At 35.1% G+C, this 25,501-nt stretch overlaps 1 protein-coding gene across 2 annotated transcripts; it reads right to left on the reverse strand.

The window, feature by feature from the left end:
• Positions 1–668: 668 nt before the first annotated feature.
• Positions 669–23,882, reverse strand: LOC125832896 (ubiquitin C-terminal hydrolase 13-like). Of its 2 annotated transcripts, none has more exons than XM_049512079.1 (32): positions 23,731–23,882; positions 23,337–23,403; positions 21,845–21,989; positions 21,597–21,754; positions 17,896–18,161; positions 17,594–17,812; positions 17,410–17,518; positions 17,203–17,318; positions 16,887–16,985; positions 14,295–14,404; positions 13,203–13,277; positions 9,416–9,494; positions 9,169–9,315; positions 8,995–9,075; positions 8,777–8,896; positions 8,218–8,340; positions 7,619–7,696; positions 7,437–7,525; positions 7,246–7,354; positions 6,207–6,275; positions 6,022–6,132; positions 4,889–4,944; positions 4,566–4,743; positions 4,390–4,491; positions 4,194–4,265; positions 3,996–4,061; positions 3,699–3,764; positions 2,543–2,629; positions 2,322–2,438; positions 2,023–2,097; positions 1,848–1,934; positions 669–1,222 (listed from the first exon to the last, which is right to left on the reverse strand). In XM_049512079.1, exons 1-32 carry the CDS (start codon positions 23,758–23,760, stop codon positions 1,181–1,183), a joined length of 3,348 nt encoding a protein of 1,115 aa, XP_049368036.1. In that variant the 5' UTR covers positions 23,761–23,882; the 3' UTR covers positions 669–1,180. The 2 variants fall into 2 exon arrangements, with proteins under 2 accessions (XP_049368036.1, XP_049368035.1); XM_049512078.1 differs by having other exon boundaries at positions 9,169–9,318.
• Positions 23,883–25,501: the final 1,619 nt, after the last annotated feature.

Raw genomic sequence — 25,501 nt, forward strand, 5'->3', positions numbered from 1 at the left:
TCTTTTTCTTTCTTCCTTCTTCCTTCTTTTTATCATTTTTTTATATGGTTTTGAATCGAATTTATCATGAAAAATCACCCTTTGAAAGTTTAAGTGTTGGCTATTAAAGGGATATCATTCTCAAAATTCAAATTTGATATTTTTGGTTAAAAATGAAAAAATAGTTTTCACTAGTAATAGAACTGGAATTTTTACACAGGAACCATTTAGTAGAGGAATTAAGTATGTTATTTCAGATTAAATTTATCTGGTATTTGATTGAGGATATTAATTATTAACAGGAAAAAAATTGTACCACAATTTTGATATTATCCGTCCCATGTAAATGGTGGGATAAATAATCTTAATGAAATTCAGTATCTATTGTGTATAGAAACAAAAAATAATATTAAGTTTGTATATATGTATGTGTACACTTTAACTTACTACTCCACTTGATATTTCGTTCAATTTTGTAATTTTATGGAGTATATATTTGTATCCTTGAATGTCAAGTTTGAGAGAAAATATATCAGATATTGACAAATGAATCTATCAGATATTTAATAGAAAAGCATTTTACTAAACTTTTCAACACGAATCATTTCCTTTCAACTACAGCTCCAGAAACCAGCTTTATTGCTGCACAATTGCCTTATCAATGGACACATGAAAACAAAAAACAAAAATTCAACAGGTACTTGTGACAAACAATTTGTCACTCTTCATTACTGGTTAATTACAATAGCAAGAAATTACCAAACTTACTTCAGGTTACACAATTTCAGAGGCAAAAACCTCAAAATCTCTACCAGAAAAAATCACATCTATAGAGCCCAAAAATGGCAGAAAACTTAGTACTCTTCTCCTCAGATAAAAGTCAGAACTGAATCAAGCACAATATATCATGTATTCATTCATTTGTTCAAAATTCTTTGCCAATGTATGGCTCGCTTACACTTACACTTGAACAGAGAGAGAGAGAGTTATCGATAGGTCATTTATGCATCACTTGAGTTCAAGTACTGAGATATGGATGCTGCATTAGGATCAAACTTCACATCCATATCAGAATACAAGATGCTTCAGTAACAAAAATCATAAGACCCTGTACAGACTCAAACTAGCTTCTAACTTCAGCGACAAATGCAATGGTCAATCGTAGCATTGAACCATCTCACAATCTTCATTTTCAGCAGTGTTAGTTGTAAATTTTAACAGGCTTCTCGTACGTCGGGCGATTCTGCAACATGAAAGAAAAGAGTAGGTATTATTAAGAAATGAGGAGGTCCAGTCCCATTTATTTAAAAACTCAGCAGAGTAGAGGACAGGTACAGCTAGAGACCTTCACAGTAACCAAAGTTCATCTCATGGAGAAACAAAGAGACGATACCAGGAGCACATTGAAGTAAAGCATTGCAATTTGTACATGCATTCAATCGGAAAATCAACTTTTTATACGGTTGTTAAGCCTTTTTTGCATTCAATACTAGAACTCTGATCTCTCCAATTCCTTCCAGAGATTCTACTAATGTAACTAGGTTATGTTCCCAGGTGAAGCGCCGATAGAAGCAGAGGTATTCAACAGAAAATCAGATAAATCTTGAAGTAATTAAGAGTTTGCCTTCATCCTCAACAGATGGAAATACTCTGAAGTGCTAGATGAGTAATGACAACTATGGAACATAGGCTGCACAGAAGGAGAACTCCTAGTCTCGTAACCCGCCAAAGACATGATAAAGAAACCTCAAGAGTCCACGAGTCAAATCTCTCTCTGGAACTAACTTTACGTATTAAAGCTGTTAATTTTTTGTTCTTTTACCAATTACAGAGTATGCCCACGAGTTATAACCGAACATTCAGATTACCTGATATGCTGCATGAATCCTTTTAGGGGCATTGTCAGGATGTTCCAAGCCAAGATACTGCTCCCAAGCACCATAAACATCCTTTCGCTGCATGTTAACAAAAAGATCCAAAGATGCATAATTACAGATTCATTTAATGAGAATTTTAGCGGTGGCGGGAGTTGTTGTTTAGTACCTGGAAACGGTTGGACAATATATCTGAGTCCTCAAGGTACTCAGGACGGCCAAGTGAGAGGAATGCAAATTTCCACTGAAAGTTGTAAACAAATGAAAGTAAGAAACCAAGCATCAACTACATACATACTAATCCAAACCATTCCCGATTCCCCCTCCCCCAAACAAACAAAAAAAAAAAAGATAAAGGAAACCAAGTACTAACCCATATATGCGTAAAATGGGAAGCGATTATAGTAAATTGGTTTGAGTAAAATAGCCATTCATAGGAAGATAAAGCAATGTCAAGTTGCAAATTACCTTAGCAAACTCTTCATCTGGGACCTGCAATTTCTTCTGTATTCGCACCTTCACTTGAGCTAAAGTCTCACCCTCATAGATAACCAAGAGGAAAGGTTCCCCAAAATTCTGAATTTGCTGTTTCAAATGTCAAGAAGTAAACAATGCTGCATGAGACAAAATTCCTTTTTTCTTGTTCACCTTTTCCCTGTGGGTAAGGATATGGGGGGAGAGAATCTTACCATTTGGTTTTGTGCAGTCTCTTTAGTGAAGTGATACACATGAATCAAACGATCATTCGGGCCTAGATTTTTCTCTTCTTCAGGAATCTGCAGGGAAGAAGAGAAGATCCAGATTAATAAACTGCAATTTAACAGTGTCAAATAGTGTTTTTGGCCCTAGAAAGGTAATTGAGTTGCCGCTTCATATTTATCGTCAAGGAAGTTATTAAGGAGTAACATGCCAATACTATTCAACACCTGACATTTAGCATTAGCTATTATTGGGCTTCTATGCTATATTGTCCACACTCCACATGTACCCTAGAAGTGTGGGGATGTTAAGTGTCGCACTTTGATTGAAGGAATGGGATGTTGTCTCCTTAAATAGCCTTTGGATAATCCTCAATAAACAGTGACGAATCTAGGATTCGTAGAACATGGGTGCACCACTTAAAAAAAGAAAGAAGAATATGTATTAAGTGGGAATTGATACCTAGACCTCTAGCTCTAGGTGACAACATTCAACCAAGTGCACCATTTAGTTTTCTTGTAGCACTAGTAGTAACAGATAACATTCTACCAATTTTATGAAATATATACATAAAATACCTAGTTTTACGGTGAGACCACAGGTTCGCATGCCCCATAATTTAGCCTTAAATTTGCCTCGATCAACAAATGTGCTATTTTTTATTTTTTATTTGTTTTTGGTGGGGTAACTCAAGGTCCATTTTCTTTCTTTACAGCACCAATTTAGATGAGAGTATCAAAAAAAAACTAAGACCTTATTCTCGTCTGCTTTTTCACACCACTATTCTTTAGATTCATGGATCTATATAATAAGACTATCGATGACAGCAGTAGCTTGTAAAGGCCCTACATGATTTCAATCTTTTTTTATGACCAACTTGTAAGTCAAAGTCAGCAGCATCTATATGTGGTAATTAGTTTGAGAGGAGGGGGTGAGGAAGAGAAGGATAAAAGCTTTTGACCACAGGAACACTACCAATATTTGTTCAAGCTTTTGACTTTAAGAAAACTACCAATATGTGTTCAAACTTTTGACCACAGGAAAACTCACTACCTTACCCAACATAATGGCCACTGTATAAAGGCACATGCAGATATAGTAGGGACAGAAGTGGAGAATCAGAAAAGGGAGTGTAAGAGAGAGAACCTCTTCGGCCCGCAATGTCCAGTACTGGTCATTTATGTTCTCTATCTTCTCACTTGTTGGAAATATCTGCATGAAAACAATCATTAAAACAAGAGGTAAATAGAATGGAGACAAAGACGATGTCTACAAACAAATATATCAGTTAACTGTTTATATTATTTGTAGACTTCAACAGTTTCTGAGCTTATGTCATAACGACTAGGACTTCTCCAGAGGCAAATATTTCCGGCGACAAAATAAGAAGACCTAGCTAAGAAGTATAAAATGAAGCAAATGTTGAAGGATTGAAATCAATACTTTATAAATTTTGTGGTAGAAGACCTCTAGCAATCGTAATTCTGCATCTGGCTTTGAAAACTCAACCTGTTATGCAGCACAGTAGAGTAGCATCAAGTAAAGCTAACAAAATAGAAGCATCAATAAAGGAGAAGAGTAAGTTTTCAGTTCACAGACAAGTTGAAACTAGGCAATACCAGACCAAGTTTACCATTTTACCTTTGTCTTTAGATCATTAATTACATCACCAACAGTAGATTGTTTTGGTAGTCTGATAGTGTAAGTGACCACCTACAAAGCGAAGGAGGAGAAATTTGAGTAATTATAAAAGCAAAAATTCAGAAGGAAAAAATTGTGCTCTCGGTTAGAGAAAGGTAAAAGAGTAAATCAATGAAAATCAGAGCAGTATGCTTACTTCATCTTTGATAGCATGATGAAAAGCTACTTTTAAGGTTTTTAAACCTTGCAATTCTGGCAAAGGAATGTCCAGTACTTCATAGTACAAAATATCAGATGTCTGTCAACAAGTAGTTAAAAGAGTTAGACTTTCAGGAACTAATGCTCATACTTATTAGTCAATGTTACACTCACCTGATTGTAGTGGACCAGCATATCTCCAAGGGTGTCTACACCTCTGTACTTAATTGGCTGGGGTTTAGGTTGCTGAGAGTAACAATTATGGGGTGTGAGCCTTATTTTAGATGGATCATCCAAGCCAAGTCGCTGAGCTACTCTTTCCACAACTTCATCATATGTATTAATCTTTGACCTTTTCATAACAAGAAAATGTTTGAGAAAGTAATAGTGATAAAACCTTGTGGTAAATCATCTACTCTACCTTTATAATATATAATAAAAAGAAGAAAAAAAGAGTAAGATGACATTATTAGCATATGCAAAGTTTTAGAACATACAGCTCTAAACAGAAATCATCCTCCTTCAACTTTTCTAAGGATCGGAAGTGAACAACCTGTAAGACATGTTATAGTAGATCAGAAAATAATTAACAAAGAAATAGTAAAGCTAAAGACAAATTCTAGTGTCATATTTCATTGGATATGGAACAGAATAAGGACATCACAAAGTTCCTTTTGGAAGTAAGGTCTATTTATGCTTTTAACCCATCTCATATACAAATTTCTGTTCGTTATAAACAGAACTCGACTTTGTTACCAGGGAACCACGAGTTAAAACTTTTTTTTAGATAAGTAATAAAAGTGTATTATTGATGTAAACCAGCAAAAGAGAATGTTGGTAAATAGTACATCCAAAAATAGTTTATTTACAGTGAATGCAAGGAACAAAGAATCAGCTATGGCCTCCGGCTTTAAAACAAAACCAAAAACGATAGAACTTTGGCGATCAAATTGAAACTAGCCCATTAAGGAACACTTAAGTTACGTATAACATACTTCAAAATACATAAAATATATGTCAGGAAGACAGGAACTGCCTATTTTCTCTACTCAAGTAAGGTTCACATTTTTTTATCGTCAAAATTTTGAGATATAGACATGGTGACGTCCATGTTTTGCTTCTAGTGGTAAGAAACATCATACAAGCCACCCCCTTTTTCTTTATCATCAAATTTCAGTAAACTACTTCTTTTCTTAAAGGGAAGCACAGTGCACAAAGCATCCCGTGTTAGCAGGGTCAGTGACCAAATCTAAGCAATCATTTTTCGTTGCAACACTAATTAAAATGTTTCATGGAAATTTGAGACTGTGAGTTACTACAAAGCTTCTAAACAAAAGAAACCAGCTCAAACAACGTAATCTTATAAGATATTAAAATGTAGCAGCTATGCCTATCAAAAACTTCTTTAGCAATTTACGGAGAAGTCAGCAAGTTTTCTCAAAACATCTCTCTCTCATCTATTAAGTTGATACAAGTAATCTGAGCGACCAGGGCCACTAATCAGTATCCCATTATCTAAGGCAAAAAAAAAGAAAGTAATATCCGTTATCCATTACCAGCAATGTTGAAAACATAGCTAACAGGACAAAATGGAAGAGAAAACAAGCTGATAAATCTATACACAGATTACCTGGCGATTTTGAACATACTCCAGGAAAGAAGGAACATCTGGATACCGTAACTTCTGGAGACTTTCAGAAGAAAGGGATTTCTGATAGCATACTATATCACCATCCTCAAGCTGCACAGAAATGAGTATCAGACAAATCAATGAAATCTCCTGCCACTACACACTTAATGGTAGTTTAGGTATACCTGGTTCGTTCGGAAAGCAAATTTCTTGTCGATGGGTTCACACAAGACAATCGGTTCAAATTTTATTTCCTGAACAAAATTAAGCAAAAGTGAGATTTAGCACAAATGAACTAGTGAAATGATCAAACATAGTCCCCTTAAAGATTTAGAATTGCTCTAGGCATTGTTAGGTCGCCAAATTACGGAAAGCGATTCTGATCCAAAAGCAAACTTGAAACGGTAAAAAGGAATTAAGATCATATGAATTCTATAACATGTCGAGATTGCATAGGATACCATCAGGAAATAAGCTCCTAGACATATGTTTGGCCCACACACAAATTGGAAAATGAAAGGTACGATTTAAGTAAAGGAACCAATCAGGAACATAAGCTTCTAGAGGAACCAAAAGTTTGACCACATAGTGGTCATTTTGTTTTAAGCTCTTCCTTTGAATTGGAAGGCCTATCACTACAGTCCCTAACAATATCTACCGTCTGAAATTTTGTAACAAAAATTCTAACTAATTTGGTCTTCAGTTTAAAGCCTTAAGTTTCTGGGTCCACACATATAACGCTATTCTACATTCCTATTGTTGTTTAGCTATAAAGGAATTGAATCTTCTGTTTCTCATGAACTGCAAACGAATCTAAACCAAGGATTTGATCAAAAAACCAAAAAACGAGTAAAATAACAACTCTTAAAAGCCACCACTTCGACAACTATAAACCAATGAGGAGGAAGAGGGGCGAGTCCATAATAAGAGCCTGAAGGAGAAAAGCCAGTGCGAAGAAGAAATGCCAAGACATTTTACCATTTATTTAATCTTGGACCTAGGCACAAGCAAGTGCAAGCATATGTGCTAAAGGAAGAAAATCCAGATACTATTGGATGATGACCAGCATAACAAGGCTGGAAAGGAAACAGCTGTCAGAGCAACTGCAAGTTCTGGAGTGGCATGGATGCCTATCTAACGCATCTCTAAAACTTCTAATTTCCAAAAAAGTGATGATACTCACTCAAAAAAAAAATAATACCCAGAGATGTTCTAGGAACAAACCTCATATAGTTCAATCTCTTGATCAGGGGCATAGCCAGCCATTTCATTTAGTTTGTTCAAGATTTCAGTTGGATTACTCGTTCCCTTCACAAAGAGTCTTCCAGCATACCTTCAGTACAAGAGACAAATCATCAATCAACAAAAATAAATGTTCAATTAAAATGGACATTAAAGAATATAATTTATATTACCTCAGCTCTTCTTTCTCAGGATCATAAATCTTGAAGAATAGCATAATATCATCTTTTGTCTTGTCAGGTGGAGTGATGTGTCTCAAGTCCTTGTAATTATGCACACGCTATTAAATAATGCTTGATAAAAAGAAAACTTTAAATTAGCATTTCACTGGAAAAACTTGTGAAGAATATTTTACCAGTCCAAGCTCCACTTCCAAGAACAATTTTAGCTCTGCATTTTGAACCTTATTTGACACTTCCCTCAACTGCCCAACCTAAATTTGTGTAGAACTTATCAGGTAATTGAGCAAACACAGAGATCTGTCAGCATGACTTTAGATAGGGGTTTGTGGGGATCAGTGATGTCCTGATTTAAGTCACCTTAACACAGATGTCACACCTTTTGAAGTTACATTGTCTTTGCAAATTATAAATAAACATCAGCATCCCATGAAAGACAGAAAGTCTTGGCACAGCAGATAGATTGCTAAGGAGACAGATCCTTTTTTCTTTGTTTTTTGGTTAGAAAAAAGGGTTCAGGTTAAGTTTAAATGGCGAAATGAGGAGTCATATAGATGACCCCAACTTATTTGGGACTGACACATAGTAGTTGTTGATGTATACAGGTAAGTTCAGTATTCACCCTAGATTTATTGGACTAGGTTATACAACTCTGAGTCTCCACAAACCCTAGATGAGGAGTCTAATGTATGGAACATCCGGTTTAAGTCAATAAACATCATGGTAAAAGGACAGTTTACTGGATCTGTCTAATAATTTAAAGAGAAATATTTACAGTTTGAGCTTCTTCGAGATGTGTTAATGGCCGATTTGGACGATATGTATGATTCTGGCGCTTTGCCCATAGCCAAAAACGTTGAGATTGCACCGGTACACCAAATTCTTTGGCAACCTCCTCCTGCATGCAGCAACATAATTAGTCAGCAGAGGCATTGTAACCACTACGTCTAAGCTTGATTCCATGTAAAAAGTTTAAAGGCCTCAACAGTCGAGACAGATTTCAAATAATTTTCTATTTTCATAAGTCAAGACAGATTTCACCTGCTTTAAAGTCTAAGGAAGTGAATCGCAAAAATATAGATCCCTAACCTAATGTTGCATCAATAATGGACACAAAAACACAGAACTAATGTTACTTTGGGCAGCCATAAGTCAAAAAGCCAAAACAAAGACACAGATGGCTAGGCTAATCAAAGCATAGGTTTAAGAAAGCTAACTTTTTCTCCACACCTACGCCCACCTCTATAGTAGTGTTAATTCCTGATAAATCAAGATACACATGACAACACCTAGGAACAAAAATAGAGATACAGCTAAAAAGAATATCATGTTACCTTAAAAATGCTAAAAAGTGTCTGCTTCTGAATGCGAAAACTCCTAACTTTGTCATAATCCACTAAATCAAAATATATGTCCTTCCCAATCTGCTGTCTGAGGTCTTCATCACGAGAAACCTGAAAAGGTGATGTGTTAGGTACAAAAGTTCTCACCTTAAACACCACCCTTTCGTCCCAGTAATCACTGAAAAAGGTAGAATATTTAAAGAAAATACCTTTATAATTGTGTAAAGGTGTGCCTCTGCTTTCTCCTTCTTCTTCTGCTCTTTCTCTTCTTGTTCTCTCTTTAACCTTGCCTATAACATGTTCATTAGTCTAGTCAGCGGCAAACCAATAAACAAATGCAACAACATAAAGTAAAACAACTCATGTGGCAGTCAGCATCTTACCCTGACATGCTCAGCAATGTCCTTCTCATCAACATTACACATTATTTTCTCTTTGTCACTTTCCCGAATATAGACCAGCATGTAAGCATTTGAGTACTTTGTAAATTTGAAGGGAGTATTATTGAATCCAGGATTTGTTTGTGGCAACTGCTATATAAATTAAAAAGAGACGATCAATGAGAAACAATTCAGCAAATCTGCAATCAAAAGAAAAGATGTGAATGAGTAAAATCAAATCAAGAATCACCTCTTCTTCTCCTCCATACTGCTCTTCTAGAGCTCTTTTCACATCTTCTTTAGTCACACGTTCATCGTCAAATTTATACCTGGAAAAATCAGGTTAATTTGAGTTATGTGGAAGAAAAAGATACATGTTGAAACATGGTATATATTTCAATTCAAAGCACAAAACTTTAGAGTCCCAAAAATCCAGGTACCTAAAAGTACACTATTAGCCAAATATTGAATCATAAAATACTCATCCTAAAAAATTCTGGACTAAAAAGTCAAGAGGCCATTAGTAGATTATGCCATGCCAAACACAGATATTACCTCACAAGGAGTATTTCATGCACCACAACTATAAACAACTTTATTAGGTCCGTTTGAACACAAAGATTACCTCACAAGGAGTATCTCATGCACCACAACTTTAAATAACTTTATAATTACCAATGATTTAAGCATTACAAAGAAATTATTCCAACAGGAATAACTCCTGTGAGGTCAAAGGGATCTCCAACAAGTAATCACCGGAGATCAGAAAATTAAGATTAAAAAGTAGTCACTTGTCTGAATTAGAACCAAAATTTGAGCCTTTCGCTAGAATCATAAATTTAAAGCAGTTTTTGATTTAACTAACACCATTTTTCTATTTCACACATTTCGCTTAGTAGCAATGATTTTAATTTCCTGGTCCATTAGTTCTTTTTTCATCTGTGCCTTTTTTTTCCCACTGAAGTGTGTTTTAATTGCAGTTTGCTCTCAAACAGGTGCCAACCTTGCCGCTTTTGTGTTCTTTTACGAAAACCAATCACTACGAGTAAATACAAGCTCCTCCGAAAAGTTAGCTACAAGTTAGTGCTAGCAGGTGCTGATCTAATAGGTTGGCAACCAGTTTATATGAGTAATCTTAAAATCATATGCAACAAAACAGTTTTGGCTCTATACAGACTAAAGGATGATAAAACTGTAAAAGGTCCCAAGCTAAACTCAATAAAGTCTGCCTTAATTAAGTGTGAATTCTTGTTTGAAGACTGTCTAGGCTTTCGGTCTCTTTATCATTACAACAAATAGAGGTGTCAATACCCATCAGCCCTGGGGATTTCCTGCATTTTTTTAATATTTCTCCTCCAGAGAACAGCTTAGGATGCCTCCAAAGAAGCATTAAGTTGCATCCCCGGGTTTATAGCACAGTTAGAGCAAGAACTCATAAGTTGCTAAATACAACTGGATGTACTATAATTCAAAGGCCAAAGGTATTATCAGGTGAGGAAACAAAAGAAGAGTAAAATGATGGACTCAGAACCCAATCTTGAGGATAAAGATTTATAGATAGAAGAACCAGAGGAGGTGGTGGAGAACAGTACCTGCTTGTATCTGGTGGATCATTTGGAAGGAGAGAAATCAGAGAATTTTTGTAGGGAAAGAATGCACTATAGAGAAGATTAAGTGGAAAGTAATTACCACTTTAGGTTTTTGGTGTAAAGAAATGAACATAGAAGAAGAAATTTAACTAGTGGATTTCATAGGAGCTTTGTAAGTAGTCCTGTTTTTTTGTTGGTTTTTCTATGTAACTAACACTTTTGGAGGTGGCCAGCATAGCCCTTAATGCTAAGGAATACAATGTTACCAGTTTCAAAAAAAAAAAAAAAGAGTAAATGGCTTTCAGGAGGAGGAGGAGGAGAAGACACAAGGCATGAATCCTTCAACTCTCACGTGGGTCATTTGGAAAGAAAGGACTAGGTGAATGTTTGAAGGTATACATCCTAGCTGTGTACATTTGAGGGATAACCTCTTATTTTTAGTAAATTCTTGGTGCACCTATGAAGTTTCTGCTTCTATTGAAGATTGGATGCCTTCGGGTAGACAACTAACTGTTTGTGTAGCTTATCTACTTCTTGGCGTACTGCTAGTAGCTAGGATTTAATCCCACATATTTTACATATTCAATTAAATTACTATACCTTGTAATGCATGAGGTTGGCGTAGAACTGAAGCTTGATACACAGGTCATCCACAAGAAAGGAAGTTTCAAGTATCTTGGGTCGTTAATCCAAGGAAATGGAGAAATCGACGATGATATCACACAATGTATAATCCCTCCTCATCAGTTTCTTGATGAGTTCTTTCAGTGATTACAAAGTTCCCTATTTAAAAAAAAAGATATCACAGTGTATTGGTGCAGGGCAAATGAAATGGAGGAGAGCCTCTGGAGTCTTGTGCAATAATAATGTACCACCGAAACTTAAAGGCAAGTTCTACAAATGGCTAGGCCGACTAAGTTGTATGGGGCGGAGTGTTGGCCAGTTAAGAATTCTCATGTTCAGAAGAAGAGAGTTGTGGAGACGAGGATGCTCAGATGGATGTATAAGCATACTAGGAGAGATAAGATTAGAAATGAAGATATCCCGAACAAGATGGAAGTAGCCTCCGTGGTAGAGAAGATGATGGAAGTGAGGCTGAGATGGTTCGAGCATGTGATCAGGAGATGCACAAATGCCCCATTGAGGAGGTGTGAGAGGTTGGCAGTGGTGGATTTACACTTTGTTTGGATGGTTGTTACGTATTGTTTCATAATGTGTGGTATTGTATTGTATAGTATCCTACTGTATTGTTTTAATGAATAAAGTTAGATAGATTGTATCGTGCCGTCGTTACATAATGTCACAAATCTATAATCTGAAAGATAAACATACAAAAAAAAGGTAGGGTACAGGGTAGAGCTACTATGAAAATGTAGGATAAAAGATGAAATATGATTATTAAAAAATAAATAAAGATAAAATGAGAAGAAAATATTAATGTAACGACGCAATTGCACCAAATCAATCGTTACATAAAATTGGTCTTTTCGTCCTTACCTAACGATGGATTTAAACAATACAATACAATAGATTTTAAGTAACAATCAAAACAAACATTGTATTCAAACTAACAATACAATACAATACACTGGGTAACAACCATCCAAACAAGGTGTTAAGAGAAGTTAGAGGTAGGCTGAAGAACTATTGGGGAGAGGTGATTAGACAAAGGACATAGTGCATCTTCAGCTTACCGAGGACACGTAGATAGGAGGGTAGGGAGGTCAATAATTAGGGTAGAAGGTTAGTAGGTAGTTGAGTGTTGTCTCGCTTTATTGCAGGATAGTCTTGGTGCACCATACATGTTTCTCCTTGGCATACTGGTAGCAGTAGTTTTATGTCTCGTAGTTTCTTGCCCTTCGATTTCTGTTATTGCCTATTGTTTCTTTGCTTCAGTTATTACATTATTTTGTTTGTTAGTGTCCTTTTTTGAATGTTATGTAATGATTTCTCTTTTTGCTATGTGTACTTTACTTCTGTATTTTGTTTCTTTTAAAAAAAAACTGCTTTGATATGTGTTACTTGAGCCGAGGGTCTTTAGGAAACAACTTCTCTACCTCCCCAAGGTAGTGGATAAGGTATGCGTACATTCTACCCTCCCCAAACGCCACCTGTGAGATTACATTGGGTATCTTGTTGTTGTTGTTCATTAAATTATTACCTTATTGAGAGAAATTAAACAGAAGAACAGTAATGTGAAGATTTATGGGTGGCTATTGAAAAGCAGAATCTCAAAAGCATTGTTAAAGGATTGTCAACTACTAGTCTACTATCACTTTTATCTGCCACCAAAAGGGCAAAGCAACTTAACATTAATAAGAAGATAGCTTTATGAAAAAAGAATACAGCTGTCCTTGACAGAAAAATAAAAAAGGATACATCTGTTGAATGCATGATTCTGTCATACAAAAAGTTCAGGAGCACAGATACAAACTCAGAAATGTTTACCATTGATCTGAAAGAGTTGGCCTTATGAAAGCATAATAGTGCCCACCATGCACACCACCACTGTGGACTAATACGCTGCAGATGGAAAAAAGTTCCCCAAAAAAAGAAAAAGATCAAGAGGCCAGGAAAATAAATGAATGAGCTAAAGAACTTTATGTGAATTCATAGCTTAAAATACACACAAGACACTAAAGTAGTGGACAATCTGAGATATGATTTAGGCATCCAGAAGTCTGTTTTAAACTTTTAATAGACTAGGCCAAGCATGGTTGTGTTGAATCATAATCAGGAATTACTGGCTCATCCATAAAGAGCATATCCAGTTGTCATAGCATCGCCCTTTATTATTTCCTACTTAACAATAAATAGGACTCAGCCAAAACTTCAATGTAGGAACACACACACACACAAAAGAGACTGAGACATTCTCATTCCCAAGTGAAATTGGAAATATTTAGATTAGAGCAGGAGAATCTTGTATTTTAGGCAGTCGTTCACAGCTGTAGAACTCTAACTAAATTTGGAAATACTACTGAAGTAAAAATAATATAAACAGTGTAAAATCCTTTGCAATCCCTGAAGAGACGGCCAATTCTTGAGTAAGGTCATTCACAGACAAAACAAGAAGGATGAAGGCATGCACACTTGCACAGGACAAGCATGTACTTGTTTGTTTAAATCAAACGGCTGAAACAAAAAATTCAAGTGAAATGCTAACCCAATACCACTGAAAAGGGTGACATAAGAAAAAAAAAATTAAAGGAAGAGTACTTAAAAATAAAATAAAAAATTCTAAATGCCCCACCCTATCTAGTGATGTTGCAACTCACGACTTGTTGAAGACAAGTAATCCCAAATTTAGAAGCTATCTGCAAGACACGTAGACTCCTAGACCAAATGTAAGTAAACAGACCCTATTTTCCTCTGGGACGAATTTAAGGGCCCTCATTAACTAGCATTTACAGAATTAGGAGTCTCATCGAACCGAGTGGGAAATAGTTATACATCTAAATTATATGCCTTGAACTGGAATATTACATTAACATTTTAGCACAAAAAGATATAATGAAGACTTTCTTGAGCATCTGATACCTGTGAAGTGTGTAAAGGTTTCTGACACTTCCATCTGCCTCAGGTGACAAGTATTTACCATTCTCTCTATCTAGATCAAGTTGCAGAGGGAATTCATACCTGTCATTTATCTACATTGCATCACCAAACAATAAAATCGTATCAAATGATGAATATCAGTAATCGGACAAGTACTTTTGCTACTTTTTTCTGTAACTCTCATCCTATTGATGGTACTTTATCTAACAGAGGGCCTAGAAGGATACACCTTATGTGCAAGGCCATTGAACAGTTAAAGCTACAAAGGGTGGGTTAACTTTGAAGAAAAGAGATTGTATTTAGAAAATTCCTCTTACATGCATCACCAATGGTTACACACTACTTTAACAAGAGCACCACCATATTGACCAAGAAATGCAATGAACATTGAATAACATTTGCAGAAAACAATCAAAATATCATTAAAATGCTTATTGGAAAAAAATAACCTAAAGGTATACCAGAAAAAGAAAGAAATATTCTAAAGAACTACATATAGTTCATGCACCTACATTAGGCTTTAAATGACAGGGTCATAGTTAAGTTTGGGAAAAACGCCATCAAATTTCTACTAATTGTCTAGAGGCAACTACGAGCAACTAGCTGTTAAACCCACAATTTTATAGAAAGGTTTAGACCTAGTTTTATAGGGGAATGAACTTTGAATAAAAATTTAAATGAACAAGGAAGCCCCAATATAATCAGGTTTGTGTTATATGAATTTCTAAAGCATGTTTGATATGCATAAACAGCAGTGCCACAATAATTTGCTTTTCTTTTTCTGCTTAACTTAGGGCCCCGTCTGGACATGTGATATGGAATCATGATCTGAGATCTGATTAATTTTAAGTTGAAGTGTTGTTTGGACTTGCAATTTGAATTTTTTAAGACATTTTTTCTCATAAACATGAAAACCCTAGCGAAAACTATCAAAAAATCCTCAATTCTTATACAATCTTTCCAAAGGAGCAAACCATAGTTCATAAACAAGATATTGGAATATCCTAAGGCGCTGCCGCATCAATAACCCCAAATCTCCATGTTCCTTTTTATAAATAGATGTCTGTGATTACAAACTTTCAAATACACATAATTTTATAAATACCCACTAGTCAACAATGGTAGTAACTAGTAATTCTTTTATATAATCATTTCACATGGTACGGACAATCACTTCACCCCGAGCATGAGTCTTTTTTTGTAAAATATAAAATGACGGGTCTTTTTTTACAAAATATAAACTTATGGGTCAAGTGTTACATTTTTAAAAAAATGAAATCGTGATTTGGAATCCCAAATCATGTTTTTTGGAGAATTGGGGATTTGAAATCATGATCCCAAATCGCATATACAAATGCTGATTTTGAAATCATGACTTGACATCACATGTCCAAATGCAAGCTTAATGTTCACTGGTTATTTTCCCTTTGGTTGTAAAAAAGCTTCTTCTCAACTCTCACTTCCCACAATCAATGCTGCAGCCCAAGAGTCCTTCCTATTTTATTTATATTTTCAACTTGAGCTTGCACATAAGCAGCAAGATAATCCTTCCATCCTTTTTTTGGTTTCCTTTTCTGGACCGAGGCTGCAAAGAGCGGTTATGTACCCTGAACTGATACCGTACTTGTTTTCTACATCTCTTTAAGAACCCCCAACTCATTGCTTCTATCTTTCTAACCTTAGCAACCATTTACCCCTAATTGTGAAAACCATTGAGGGTAATAACTGAATACTGCAAAAGTTGTATTAAATAAAAGCATTACTAAGACTTCACAGCACAAAATATAAGCTGTTTTATCCTTTTTGATGACGATAAGCTACTTTATCTCTTGAGAGAATAAACAGAAGAATACTACCTTTGATGATATATATAAGCACCCAGAGGTACACTCTTCAAGCGTCATTAAGTAAATTAACCTTGAGATGAAAGTACTGGCAATCAATAAGTACACCTTTTCTCTAGATTTCATAAAACACGCTATGGTTCTGTGATTAAACAATGCAAATGTATTTAACCTACTGATGTCAAGAACGAGAACTAGCTTTATATGTCAAAACTTCTTGAAGATTAACAAGAAAGATCTGAATGGATCCATCATTTTCATCTGAGAGTCATCATATAAATGGAAATGAACGATTAAAACAAATCTGTTTCATTATTCTTACAGAAATCTATACCATTATCTACAGAACTTTTACTAATGACTGCTTTGCGAATATCACTAAAGATGTCTTGCTACTGGCTTGCATTTTAGATGAGAAAAATCCTAACTTGCTTCATTAGAAGATCAATCCCTCAGACTGACTAATCAAATTTTGTTTTATTTTTGTGACCTTCCAACTGAATTTCAAGCTCTGATGAAGTCCTAATATGTTTTCCCATTATTTTGGGCTGATTTTGTGATTTGACAGTCTTCTTCTGTTGTTGTAACCTTATGTTTGAATTCTAAAACTGTGTACACTCCATGCTTCCAATTGCAGGGCATTAGAGCTGAAGAACGGTCTTCAGCATGAAAATTAGATATTGTGGACCATTAGAAAATTGGAAATTTGCTGGACCTTGTTAAAACTGACCTTCACCATAGTGTCCCGCGAAAAATCATATTCAAAGCGCTTTAACTGAAGCTGCAGGACAGGGGGGAAATCCATAAATAAGACACCCTTCTTAGCATCCTGAAACAACCAAATAGTAACATTAGATAAGTGAACCTAGGAAAAATAGCCTAAACCTTCAATAGATCAACCAACTGGAGAAGATAAAAAGAAATACGAGACAATGTTGCCAAATGTAGTTGCAGCCTTGCAGCTTAATTTTATAGGAACTTATGCGAACTTTTCCCAGAGTAACTAAAGGAGCACTTGGAACTGCAAGACTAGTGTGCTATCTTACCTGCAAACCATATTGTTCCGCATGGTACTTGTTATCGCCCTCGAGACGTTCAACTTCAACATATTTATCAAAAGAAGCATAAACATCAGCACAGCCTTTGACATCAAGCTGAAGATCTGCCACACACAATATATACAGAACACCATAAGGTGCAAAACTTAAATGGTTATAGAAGACAACATCAGGAGCTTGTCTGATCTACTAAACCATAAAATGACTCCTTTCTTGTAGATTTGTAGTCCACATTGATGCACTCAATATAGTTCATATGGTGCCCTTCAAATAACTGCTGTATAGTGCCTTCCACAACAGTACCCTAACAGCAGAAAAAGAGTGATCATGTCAATTAGAAATTACTGAAGCACCAATAACCAACTGAAGTTTGATTTACCTTCATTTTTTCTTCAAGCTTTTCACAGAGAACACGATTGAGTTCTTGCACATCATGCTGCAAGAAAGAATCATATGTGTCCCATCCAAATGATTTTGTCAACTCCTTTGTTGCTATACTGTTGTCACTGTACTGGAGCTTATAGAATAAGCTTTGCAACGCTAGAGGGATACTAGCGGAGGGCATATCATTTTCAGTTGTAGGCATGTGGTATACAGCCTGAATTTAAAATAAAACTTCGTAATCAATTAATACAAATTTAACAATCGGCCCCATAATAGAATGGATAAAAGGTAGCTAACCTTCCTGAAGTAAGGAATATGGTAGAGAGTTTGGAGAAGTGAGTTCATATAACAGGTAGCTCCTTGGTTCTTCAGTCCAACAAAGCCAGTTTCTTTTTTCGAGTCATACGACCAATAGTCAACAATTTTTCGGACAGTTACCTCAGCATCAACAACACATGTATCATCAACAAGATAACCTTTATTTGGATCATATAGTTCACCAAGTGGCATAAAGGATGTGAAACCCCAATCACTTTCTCTTGCATTGAATTGGTGTTGCGTCTCTGTAAAGCATGAGAGAATAACATTTATATAAACCTACTAGACCATAAATGCAACTATGACAGTTTCAAATAGTTGTGGGCTTAGCTGAAACAGCCTGACAATAATAAAATCACACAAACTGGAACTAGCCAAAAAAGAATTATGTAAATATTTGATTCTGCCTACATTTACATTATAAACAATCATATACTGCCTAAGAGCTCAAACTCAAAATAACTAGAGATCATGCACCTATTGCGCAAGTGTGAAATTTTTCCACTATACTACTATTACTGAACACTTGCAAAGACAGAGGCAACGTGCCTTCCAAACTTATTTTTTCTCACTGAGAGTGATTGGACTCCAACTTTAGAGAAGCAGCTTTGCATGAGTCAATACTACAAGTTGACCTTATCTCTAATATTAGAGCAGAAGAACTTCGTAACAGGGGAGAATGACCTTGCCTCGAACCCAAACAATTTTTGTTCTTCACTGTATATACTTCAAGTTAGGACTTGATTAGGAATCAATCGACTCCAAACAATGAAGAGATTTGTTCAGCACCTAATATAGCTTCAATCGGTAGAAAAGGAATCAAGAACTAAACAAAGTATACAATCCCCAGTGATGAGGTATTTGTACAGCGAAACATACCTGGTAGGCTTCTATGCCTGAAAGGAGTCTAACAGCTCCAAGATATATTCTTGGCATTTTTCAGTGCTCCTTCTACACCAGTAATATACACTTACTAAACTTTACATGAGAGATATGACCCTTTTCCCCTCTAAATTTTACAATACAGTACTTAAACATCGACAACAAAGACATTAAAAGAGATGCTAAATTTGGTATCCAATCGATTCAACAGGTCATTCTGTGACAGCACAGTTTCTTTTTAACATAAATGGGGAGAATGACATATATCTACCATGCTCAAAATGAGGGGTAAGAAAGATTTCCTATTCATTCACGGGAGTCTTTAAAGCCACAACCAATTCCAAGCACAAGAAGTTCAGTAACCACATAAATGTTGTCTAACTCATACCCTTTTCACCAAAACAAACATTTTTGACACCAAAAAGAACTTTGGTTGCAACACAGATCTCACCTAGTCTCTCTTACAGAAGCAGAAATAAAAAGTAAGGAAAATAACAGGAGACAAAATTTACTTATCAAGTTCGGTGGTGGTGGTGGTGGTGTTCTGTTTTTTTTTCTTTTTTATTTTGGTGGTGTCACTCCCTCCGTTCTCTATCTGCTAATTTTTCCCTTTAGAAATAATCAATTATGTGAGTCACATGACTGTCAAAGGACCTTAGTCCCATAGTTTTTACAATACCTATCTCGAAATAGCAATACAATACAAGATGAGGTCCCACCCATGCTACATGTTATATGTTGATTTTAATGTGTTAATTGACGAAAAAAGCAAGGGTGTCAAAAAAGCTTAAGCTATGGAGAAGCACTTTAGAGAGTGAGGGTTATAGGAGACGTAGAAGTAAAACTGAAAACATGCATTGTGAGTATATTATTCATAGAATTAAAGAAGATGATTGAAATGGGGAAGTGTTATCAAAGTGTTACATTATAGAATAATGCCTACCAAAGTAAAAGTTAAGTTTCATAAAATAACTTTTTCACCGGAAATGTTAAATGTCATAGTGGTTAGAATTAGCTCAGTAAAATAAATTTTGGCAAGGCCCATTAGCTCTGTTGGTTAGAGCGCCATGCTAATAACGCAAAGGTCGCAGGTTCGAGACCTACATGGGCCAGACTTAGTTGATATTCTTGCCCCAAACTCCACTTATGGGATTACAATGGTATGTTGTAATGTTATATCATAGTGAATGTTGCGCTGCTAAAGTCCAACATATTCAGAAGATGAATGGTGCAGAGATGTAAATGCTAAGATTGATGTGTGGTCATACAAGATTAGATAAGACTAAAAATTACCACATTCACCAGAAGGTACAAGTAGCACATATTGAGGATAAAATGAGAAAAGGTTGTTTGAGAGTCGAGTGAGATGGTTTGGTCATGTCTACGTCGACCTACAAATGCACAAGTTCATAAGTATGAAACTATGGTGAGCGCAATTGTTGAAGAGATATTAGATAGACCTACAATTACATGGCAAGAAATTGTCTCAAAAGACCTACAATTTCTTGGAATCAATGTGGACTTGGTTAAAGATATGGCACAATGGAAGAAAAAAATCCATATAGGTGTTATCTACTAGTTGGGAATAGGTTTTAGTCTTGTTAGTACATTGATTTTAAACCTTTTATTTTTCTAGGAGTATTTTGGCCTATCATAGATTTATATGCCTGTAAAAATATAATGAAATTTTACTATTATAATTATTTTCTTAATATATATTTATTATGTTTCACTTTTATTTTTATTTAGTACGATGATATTATGAGTTAGCTTTAATGGAAAAGCATGGTTAGTGAGGACTCATATAGCCAACCCTATGGGATTGAGGTGTAGTTGTTGTACTATCTCAAAACAGCATAACTTCGAGAAATTCAACCAAATATGTCCCATTGAATCAAGGGCCGGGTTTTTTTTTTGTATTAACTTGCACACAAATGCAAAGGAAGAACTTATGGTTGCACTGACATGCTTTCGAATACGGAGGCAGAATGCTAAGAGAGTAACAAAACTAGCTTGGCTATGTATATGGTAGTTTTCCTTCATTGCGTTTTCTTGACTTCTCATTTCTTAGGTTCTTTACAAAGAACCAATAAACATCATTTCTGTTCAAGAATCAGTTACACTATTCTTCTCTTCCTATCAACAGAAAGTTTCTTTTAACCTCTGAAGGAGGAGGACCAAATCGGGTACACTGCTCTACACAACAGAATTACACACAGCAGGCAAAAATGGCAGCAATCCACAAAGCAGCAGAAAATGAAAACAGTAACTGGCAGGCAAGAGTACATAGATTAAAAAAACTTGATATTTAAATTTTTAAGGAATAGAACTTACAACTTCCTATTTACAAATGTTAGTCAAGAGATCCTCAACAAACAGGCCCCACTCTAGCAGCTACTGACCATGACTATAGAAACAAGTTTTTTATTGCAATTCCGTTTTTTTTATTATTTTTTTTTTGGGGGGGAGGGGGGGGATACATTGAGCTGATCAGGTTGCACCAAATGGCGATACATATTCACACTTGTCATTAAAATGAATCGGTAGTAGAAAGACAATATGATATTTGCCTCCTCAACAAAGTATAGCCAAAAGACCCAAAACCAAATTATTCTAGTGGACACTGTTTTGAATAGCATAAAATATCACCTCTTTTATGGCATACAAGGGTAACCAACAGCCAAGGTCATAGTAAAGAATACAAAAGCATTGGCGCAAGCACACCATAAAGTAAACAACTGAAACTGGTTTTCTATTATCGGCGAGATCATCAGAATTTTGGATTCTTACTGAAGTACCTTTTCTGATGGAGTACTTGTTATGAATTTGGTTAACAATTGACAAGTTGAACTGGGCATATCTACTCCACCCGTAAGGTAAATTAGCTGAATCAGCAACATCCAGATACATGGACAGGTAATCAACATTGTTCCCCTTGGGAAAAATTAAAATCCGCCTGGCAAAACAAAAACAGCAGAAAAGAGGTCATCATGGGATTATGGAAGTAGCTTTAAACTTGCAAGTAGCATGGAGAGATTAACAATACCATTTATAGCCACCGACAACAAAAGGGTCAGAGTATAGTTTCTTTACATTCAACCTAGAGAAGTTTTCTATCTTCCAAGTAAACCTTGAAGTTTGAGGATCCTCTGGTGGCTGCTTTTCCACATCATTGCCGGTTTCTGCTTGTGCTAACAAGCAATTAAGGAGGAACTATTAGAAAAAAACTTGAAAGCCCATTCTCAAGAAATTAGCATAATATATAGTGAACAATCAACTGATGGCTGAATATCATAAAATTTGGCAGGTTGTGGTTAAGATGCAGTCTGTAATCCTTCCCTGGTCCCTATATCTGCAAAGACATATTCATGGAACAAATGCCCATATGCTACATGAGCATGACACTAGAGATGTAACAGAACAGTTAAGATACCCTGGAAACAACAAAGTGGCTCTGGTTTAACTTTAAACAAATACTGCAAAGGGTAAGGAATCTTCAATTTTCCCACACGTCACTCATCAAACACGCCATCAGAAAAATAGTGAAAACACAATGATCATACAAAATAAGAACTGAAATCATGTATTCCAGCACATATAAATACAACAAACGGCAAACAAAACAGATACTAGGAAATCTGCCGTCTTCATAACCCTTGGATTCTTTAAGGACGAGATTTCACCATTACCAACAATGTACAACTATCACATCGACACATCCCAGCCCACTAGTGATATTGTCCGCTTTGACCCTAGGCCCGCACGGGTTCAAAACACGTCATTAGGGTCTAAGGATTGCTTCCTTATATACCCAGCATCTCTCCCGTGTTTTGTTGATGTGGGATTCGCCTATGGTGTTTCATACACTCTTTAGGGACTCAACGTCCTTGTTGAGATTTGCCTCACCGTTGTTCAAGGTCGCATGCAGAGTGGCACTCATAAGTGATACCATATTTGTCACAGCCCAGCCCACTAGTGATATTGTCCGCTTTGGACCTAAGCCTGCACGGGTTTAAAACTAGGGTCTAAGACTTGTTTTCTTATATAACCAACATCTCTCCCGTAGATGTGGGATTCGCCAAGGGTGTTTCAATAACCATAAAAAAAATACAAGGTGGAATCATAATTTCCTCCTAAAACTATTCCCTCAATTGATCAAAGGGTGTGGCCTAGTGGTCAATGAAGTGAATCAAGAACTATGAGACGTCTCAGATTCAAATCCCAATAGGTGACAAAAACACTAGGTGATCTCTTTCCATCTGTTCTTGCCTTTGTTGGACAAAGACCGTGGAATTAGTCGAGGTGTGCATAAGCTAGCCTAGACACCACGGCATTAAAAAAAACTATTCCCTCAAACGCTTAGAATCATTACAGACAAATTACTTCCTTCTTGCGTCCTTTTCCCTTGCATTTCTCTATTTGCCAACATTTAACCTAATAGAACCATTAAATCCCAGTACAATGTCTCCAAAACCTAGCAATGTCATAGTTGAAAAAAAACTAAAACAAACCCAGAAATTAAAAACTTCAAATTTTACCTTCCATAGGCTGAGGTCCTTCAAATACCAAATCTGAACGCGGAACAAGCATCTCCTCCTCTTCCTGCTACCCCAACATAAGTAAAAAAACGAAATCAACAAAAACCCAGAAGCATAAACACCACCAAATCGATTTTAAAACAGAAAACTAAAACTCCAGTAAAAACTGAATCCGCCAATTGAACATGTATACATGTCTGTATACAGTCTAAAACAATAAACATAAACTAAAAACTGAAATCAACGAAAACCCACAAGCAGAAACAAGCCCTAAACTGATTTTAAACACACAAAACAAACTAAAACTCAAAAAAAAAATTGAAACAACCAAACGAACATGCCTGTGTATACTGACTAGAAAATCATACAGAGGGCAAGAAATACTGAGACTTACATCGGTAGGAGCAGGAGTCATTATGGTCATTCGATGAAGAAATTGAAGAGAATTTTGAGTTGATTTGGCTGTAATTTTGAGAAGAAAACTGAAAGTGAAATCGAGAGATCAATTGTAAATAGGAAATCGCCAGAAGCTGGCCAAAGAAAATATTGTTTGCAAAAAGAGGAGAAAGGGTATTTTGGGTAGTTGACATTTTTTACCTATTTTATTTTATCATTTTTTTTCACTTTAAAAAAATTATTTTTTTATTTTTTTGGTATATTTGATTAAATATGCAACGCGGTATACTCATGGTAATTTCATAAGTGTAGAATGTAGTCTGAACAAAATGATGTCGAACCTCGATATAGATAAAGCATTTCAAAGTAGATCTGAAAAGTAAATATATTAGTAAAGAAATTATTTTACAAATAGCATTGAAAAATAATAAACACAAATAGATTATACGATAATTTAAGCAAAAGAAGCAACATGTAATAATACGATATTTGAAATATGATTCTTAAATTATGTCGTAAATCACATTGAAAGCTCTCAAAATATCAAAAAATTAATGTATTTACGATTTTATATCATTTTTATTTTATATAATTAAAATTATTATTTTTGAAATCATTCTATCATCTTGATTTGTCTTGATTTCCGTATAGTTCTATAAATTTTTATATTTTTTTGTCTAAATATTATAGAAGAGTCTCAAATAGTAAAAGTTATATTATGGTACTAGGCATATAATTGTATGTGTTTGACAATAATTATATAGACATTTTTACTATTAAAAAAATAATAAATTAACAAACATGGAAGATAAAATGAATATATATGCATCTCATTAATTTACATTAATGTAAATTAAAATTAAGTATGTAATATAGGCATTCAAATTACAATCGTGCCTTTATGATTAGGGTTAACAAAACACTCATAATGCCATTTTAACCCTCCTTAGTTCTTAATTATTTGTTCTTAATGTAAATTTAAATTTAAATAATTTTGATCTTAATATCCTTAATAGGTATTTTCACGTTGATAGTTTTTCCTATTTTGGTTTTGAGGTGCATTTTGCTTTATTGAGATATTTTTTATATTATTTAGAAGTTTCATACACCATGTTTTTCATACCTTTTTGAGGATAAGAAGACACTTAATAATATCTGGGTTAACAAAACACTCATAATGCTATTTTAACCCTCCTTAGGCCTTAATTATTTGTACTTAATGCAAATTTAAATTTAAATAATTCTGACTTAATATCCTTAATAGGTATCTTCACGTTGATAGTTTTTCCTATTTTGGTTTTGAGGTGCATTTTGCTTTATTGAGATATTTTTTATATTATTTAGAAGTTTCATACACCATGTTTTTCATACCTTTTTGAGGATAAGAAGACATTTAATAATATATGGGTTAACAAAACACTCATAATGCCATTTTAACCCTCCTTAGGCCTTAATTATTTGTACTTAATCAAATTTAAATTTAAATAATTCTAATCTTAATATCTTTAATAGGTATTTTCACGTTGATAGTTTTTCCTATTTTGGTTTTGAGGTGCATTTTGCTTTATTGAGATATTTTTTATATTATTTAGAAGTTTCATACACCATGTTTTTCATACCTTTTTGAGGATAAGAAGACATTTAATAATATCTTATCTTAGAAATCTAATTAAGTCATGCCTATTTATTTAATTAAAAACATTCGCACTCAGTTCTTATTTTCATGTCGTTTTTATTAAAAAATAAATATTTTCAATATTATTTTCGCC

Source organism: Solanum verrucosum, unplaced genomic scaffold (genome assembly GCF_900185275.1).
Source record: "Solanum verrucosum unplaced genomic scaffold, falcon-dt-bn FXZP01000016.1, whole genome shotgun sequence".
Taxonomy (NCBI): Eukaryota; Viridiplantae; Streptophyta; class Magnoliopsida; order Solanales; family Solanaceae; genus Solanum; species Solanum verrucosum.

What these genes read in the sequence shown, in the direction of transcription:
- LOC125832896 (XM_049512078.1), bottom strand. Translation starts at nt 23,760, where the DNA reads ATGACCATAATGACTCCTGCTCCTACCGAT. An exon ending in AGCTTGAAGAAAAAATGAAG is followed by an intron (nt 17,519 to 17,593) that starts GTAAATCAAACT and finishes TTCTGCTGTTAG; the next exon opens with GGTACTGTTGTGGAAGGCAC. An exon ending in ACCTTTACACAATTATAAAG is followed by an intron (nt 8,897 to 8,994) that starts GTATTTTCTTTA and finishes TCACCTTTTCAG; the next exon opens with GTTTCTCGTGATGAAGACCT.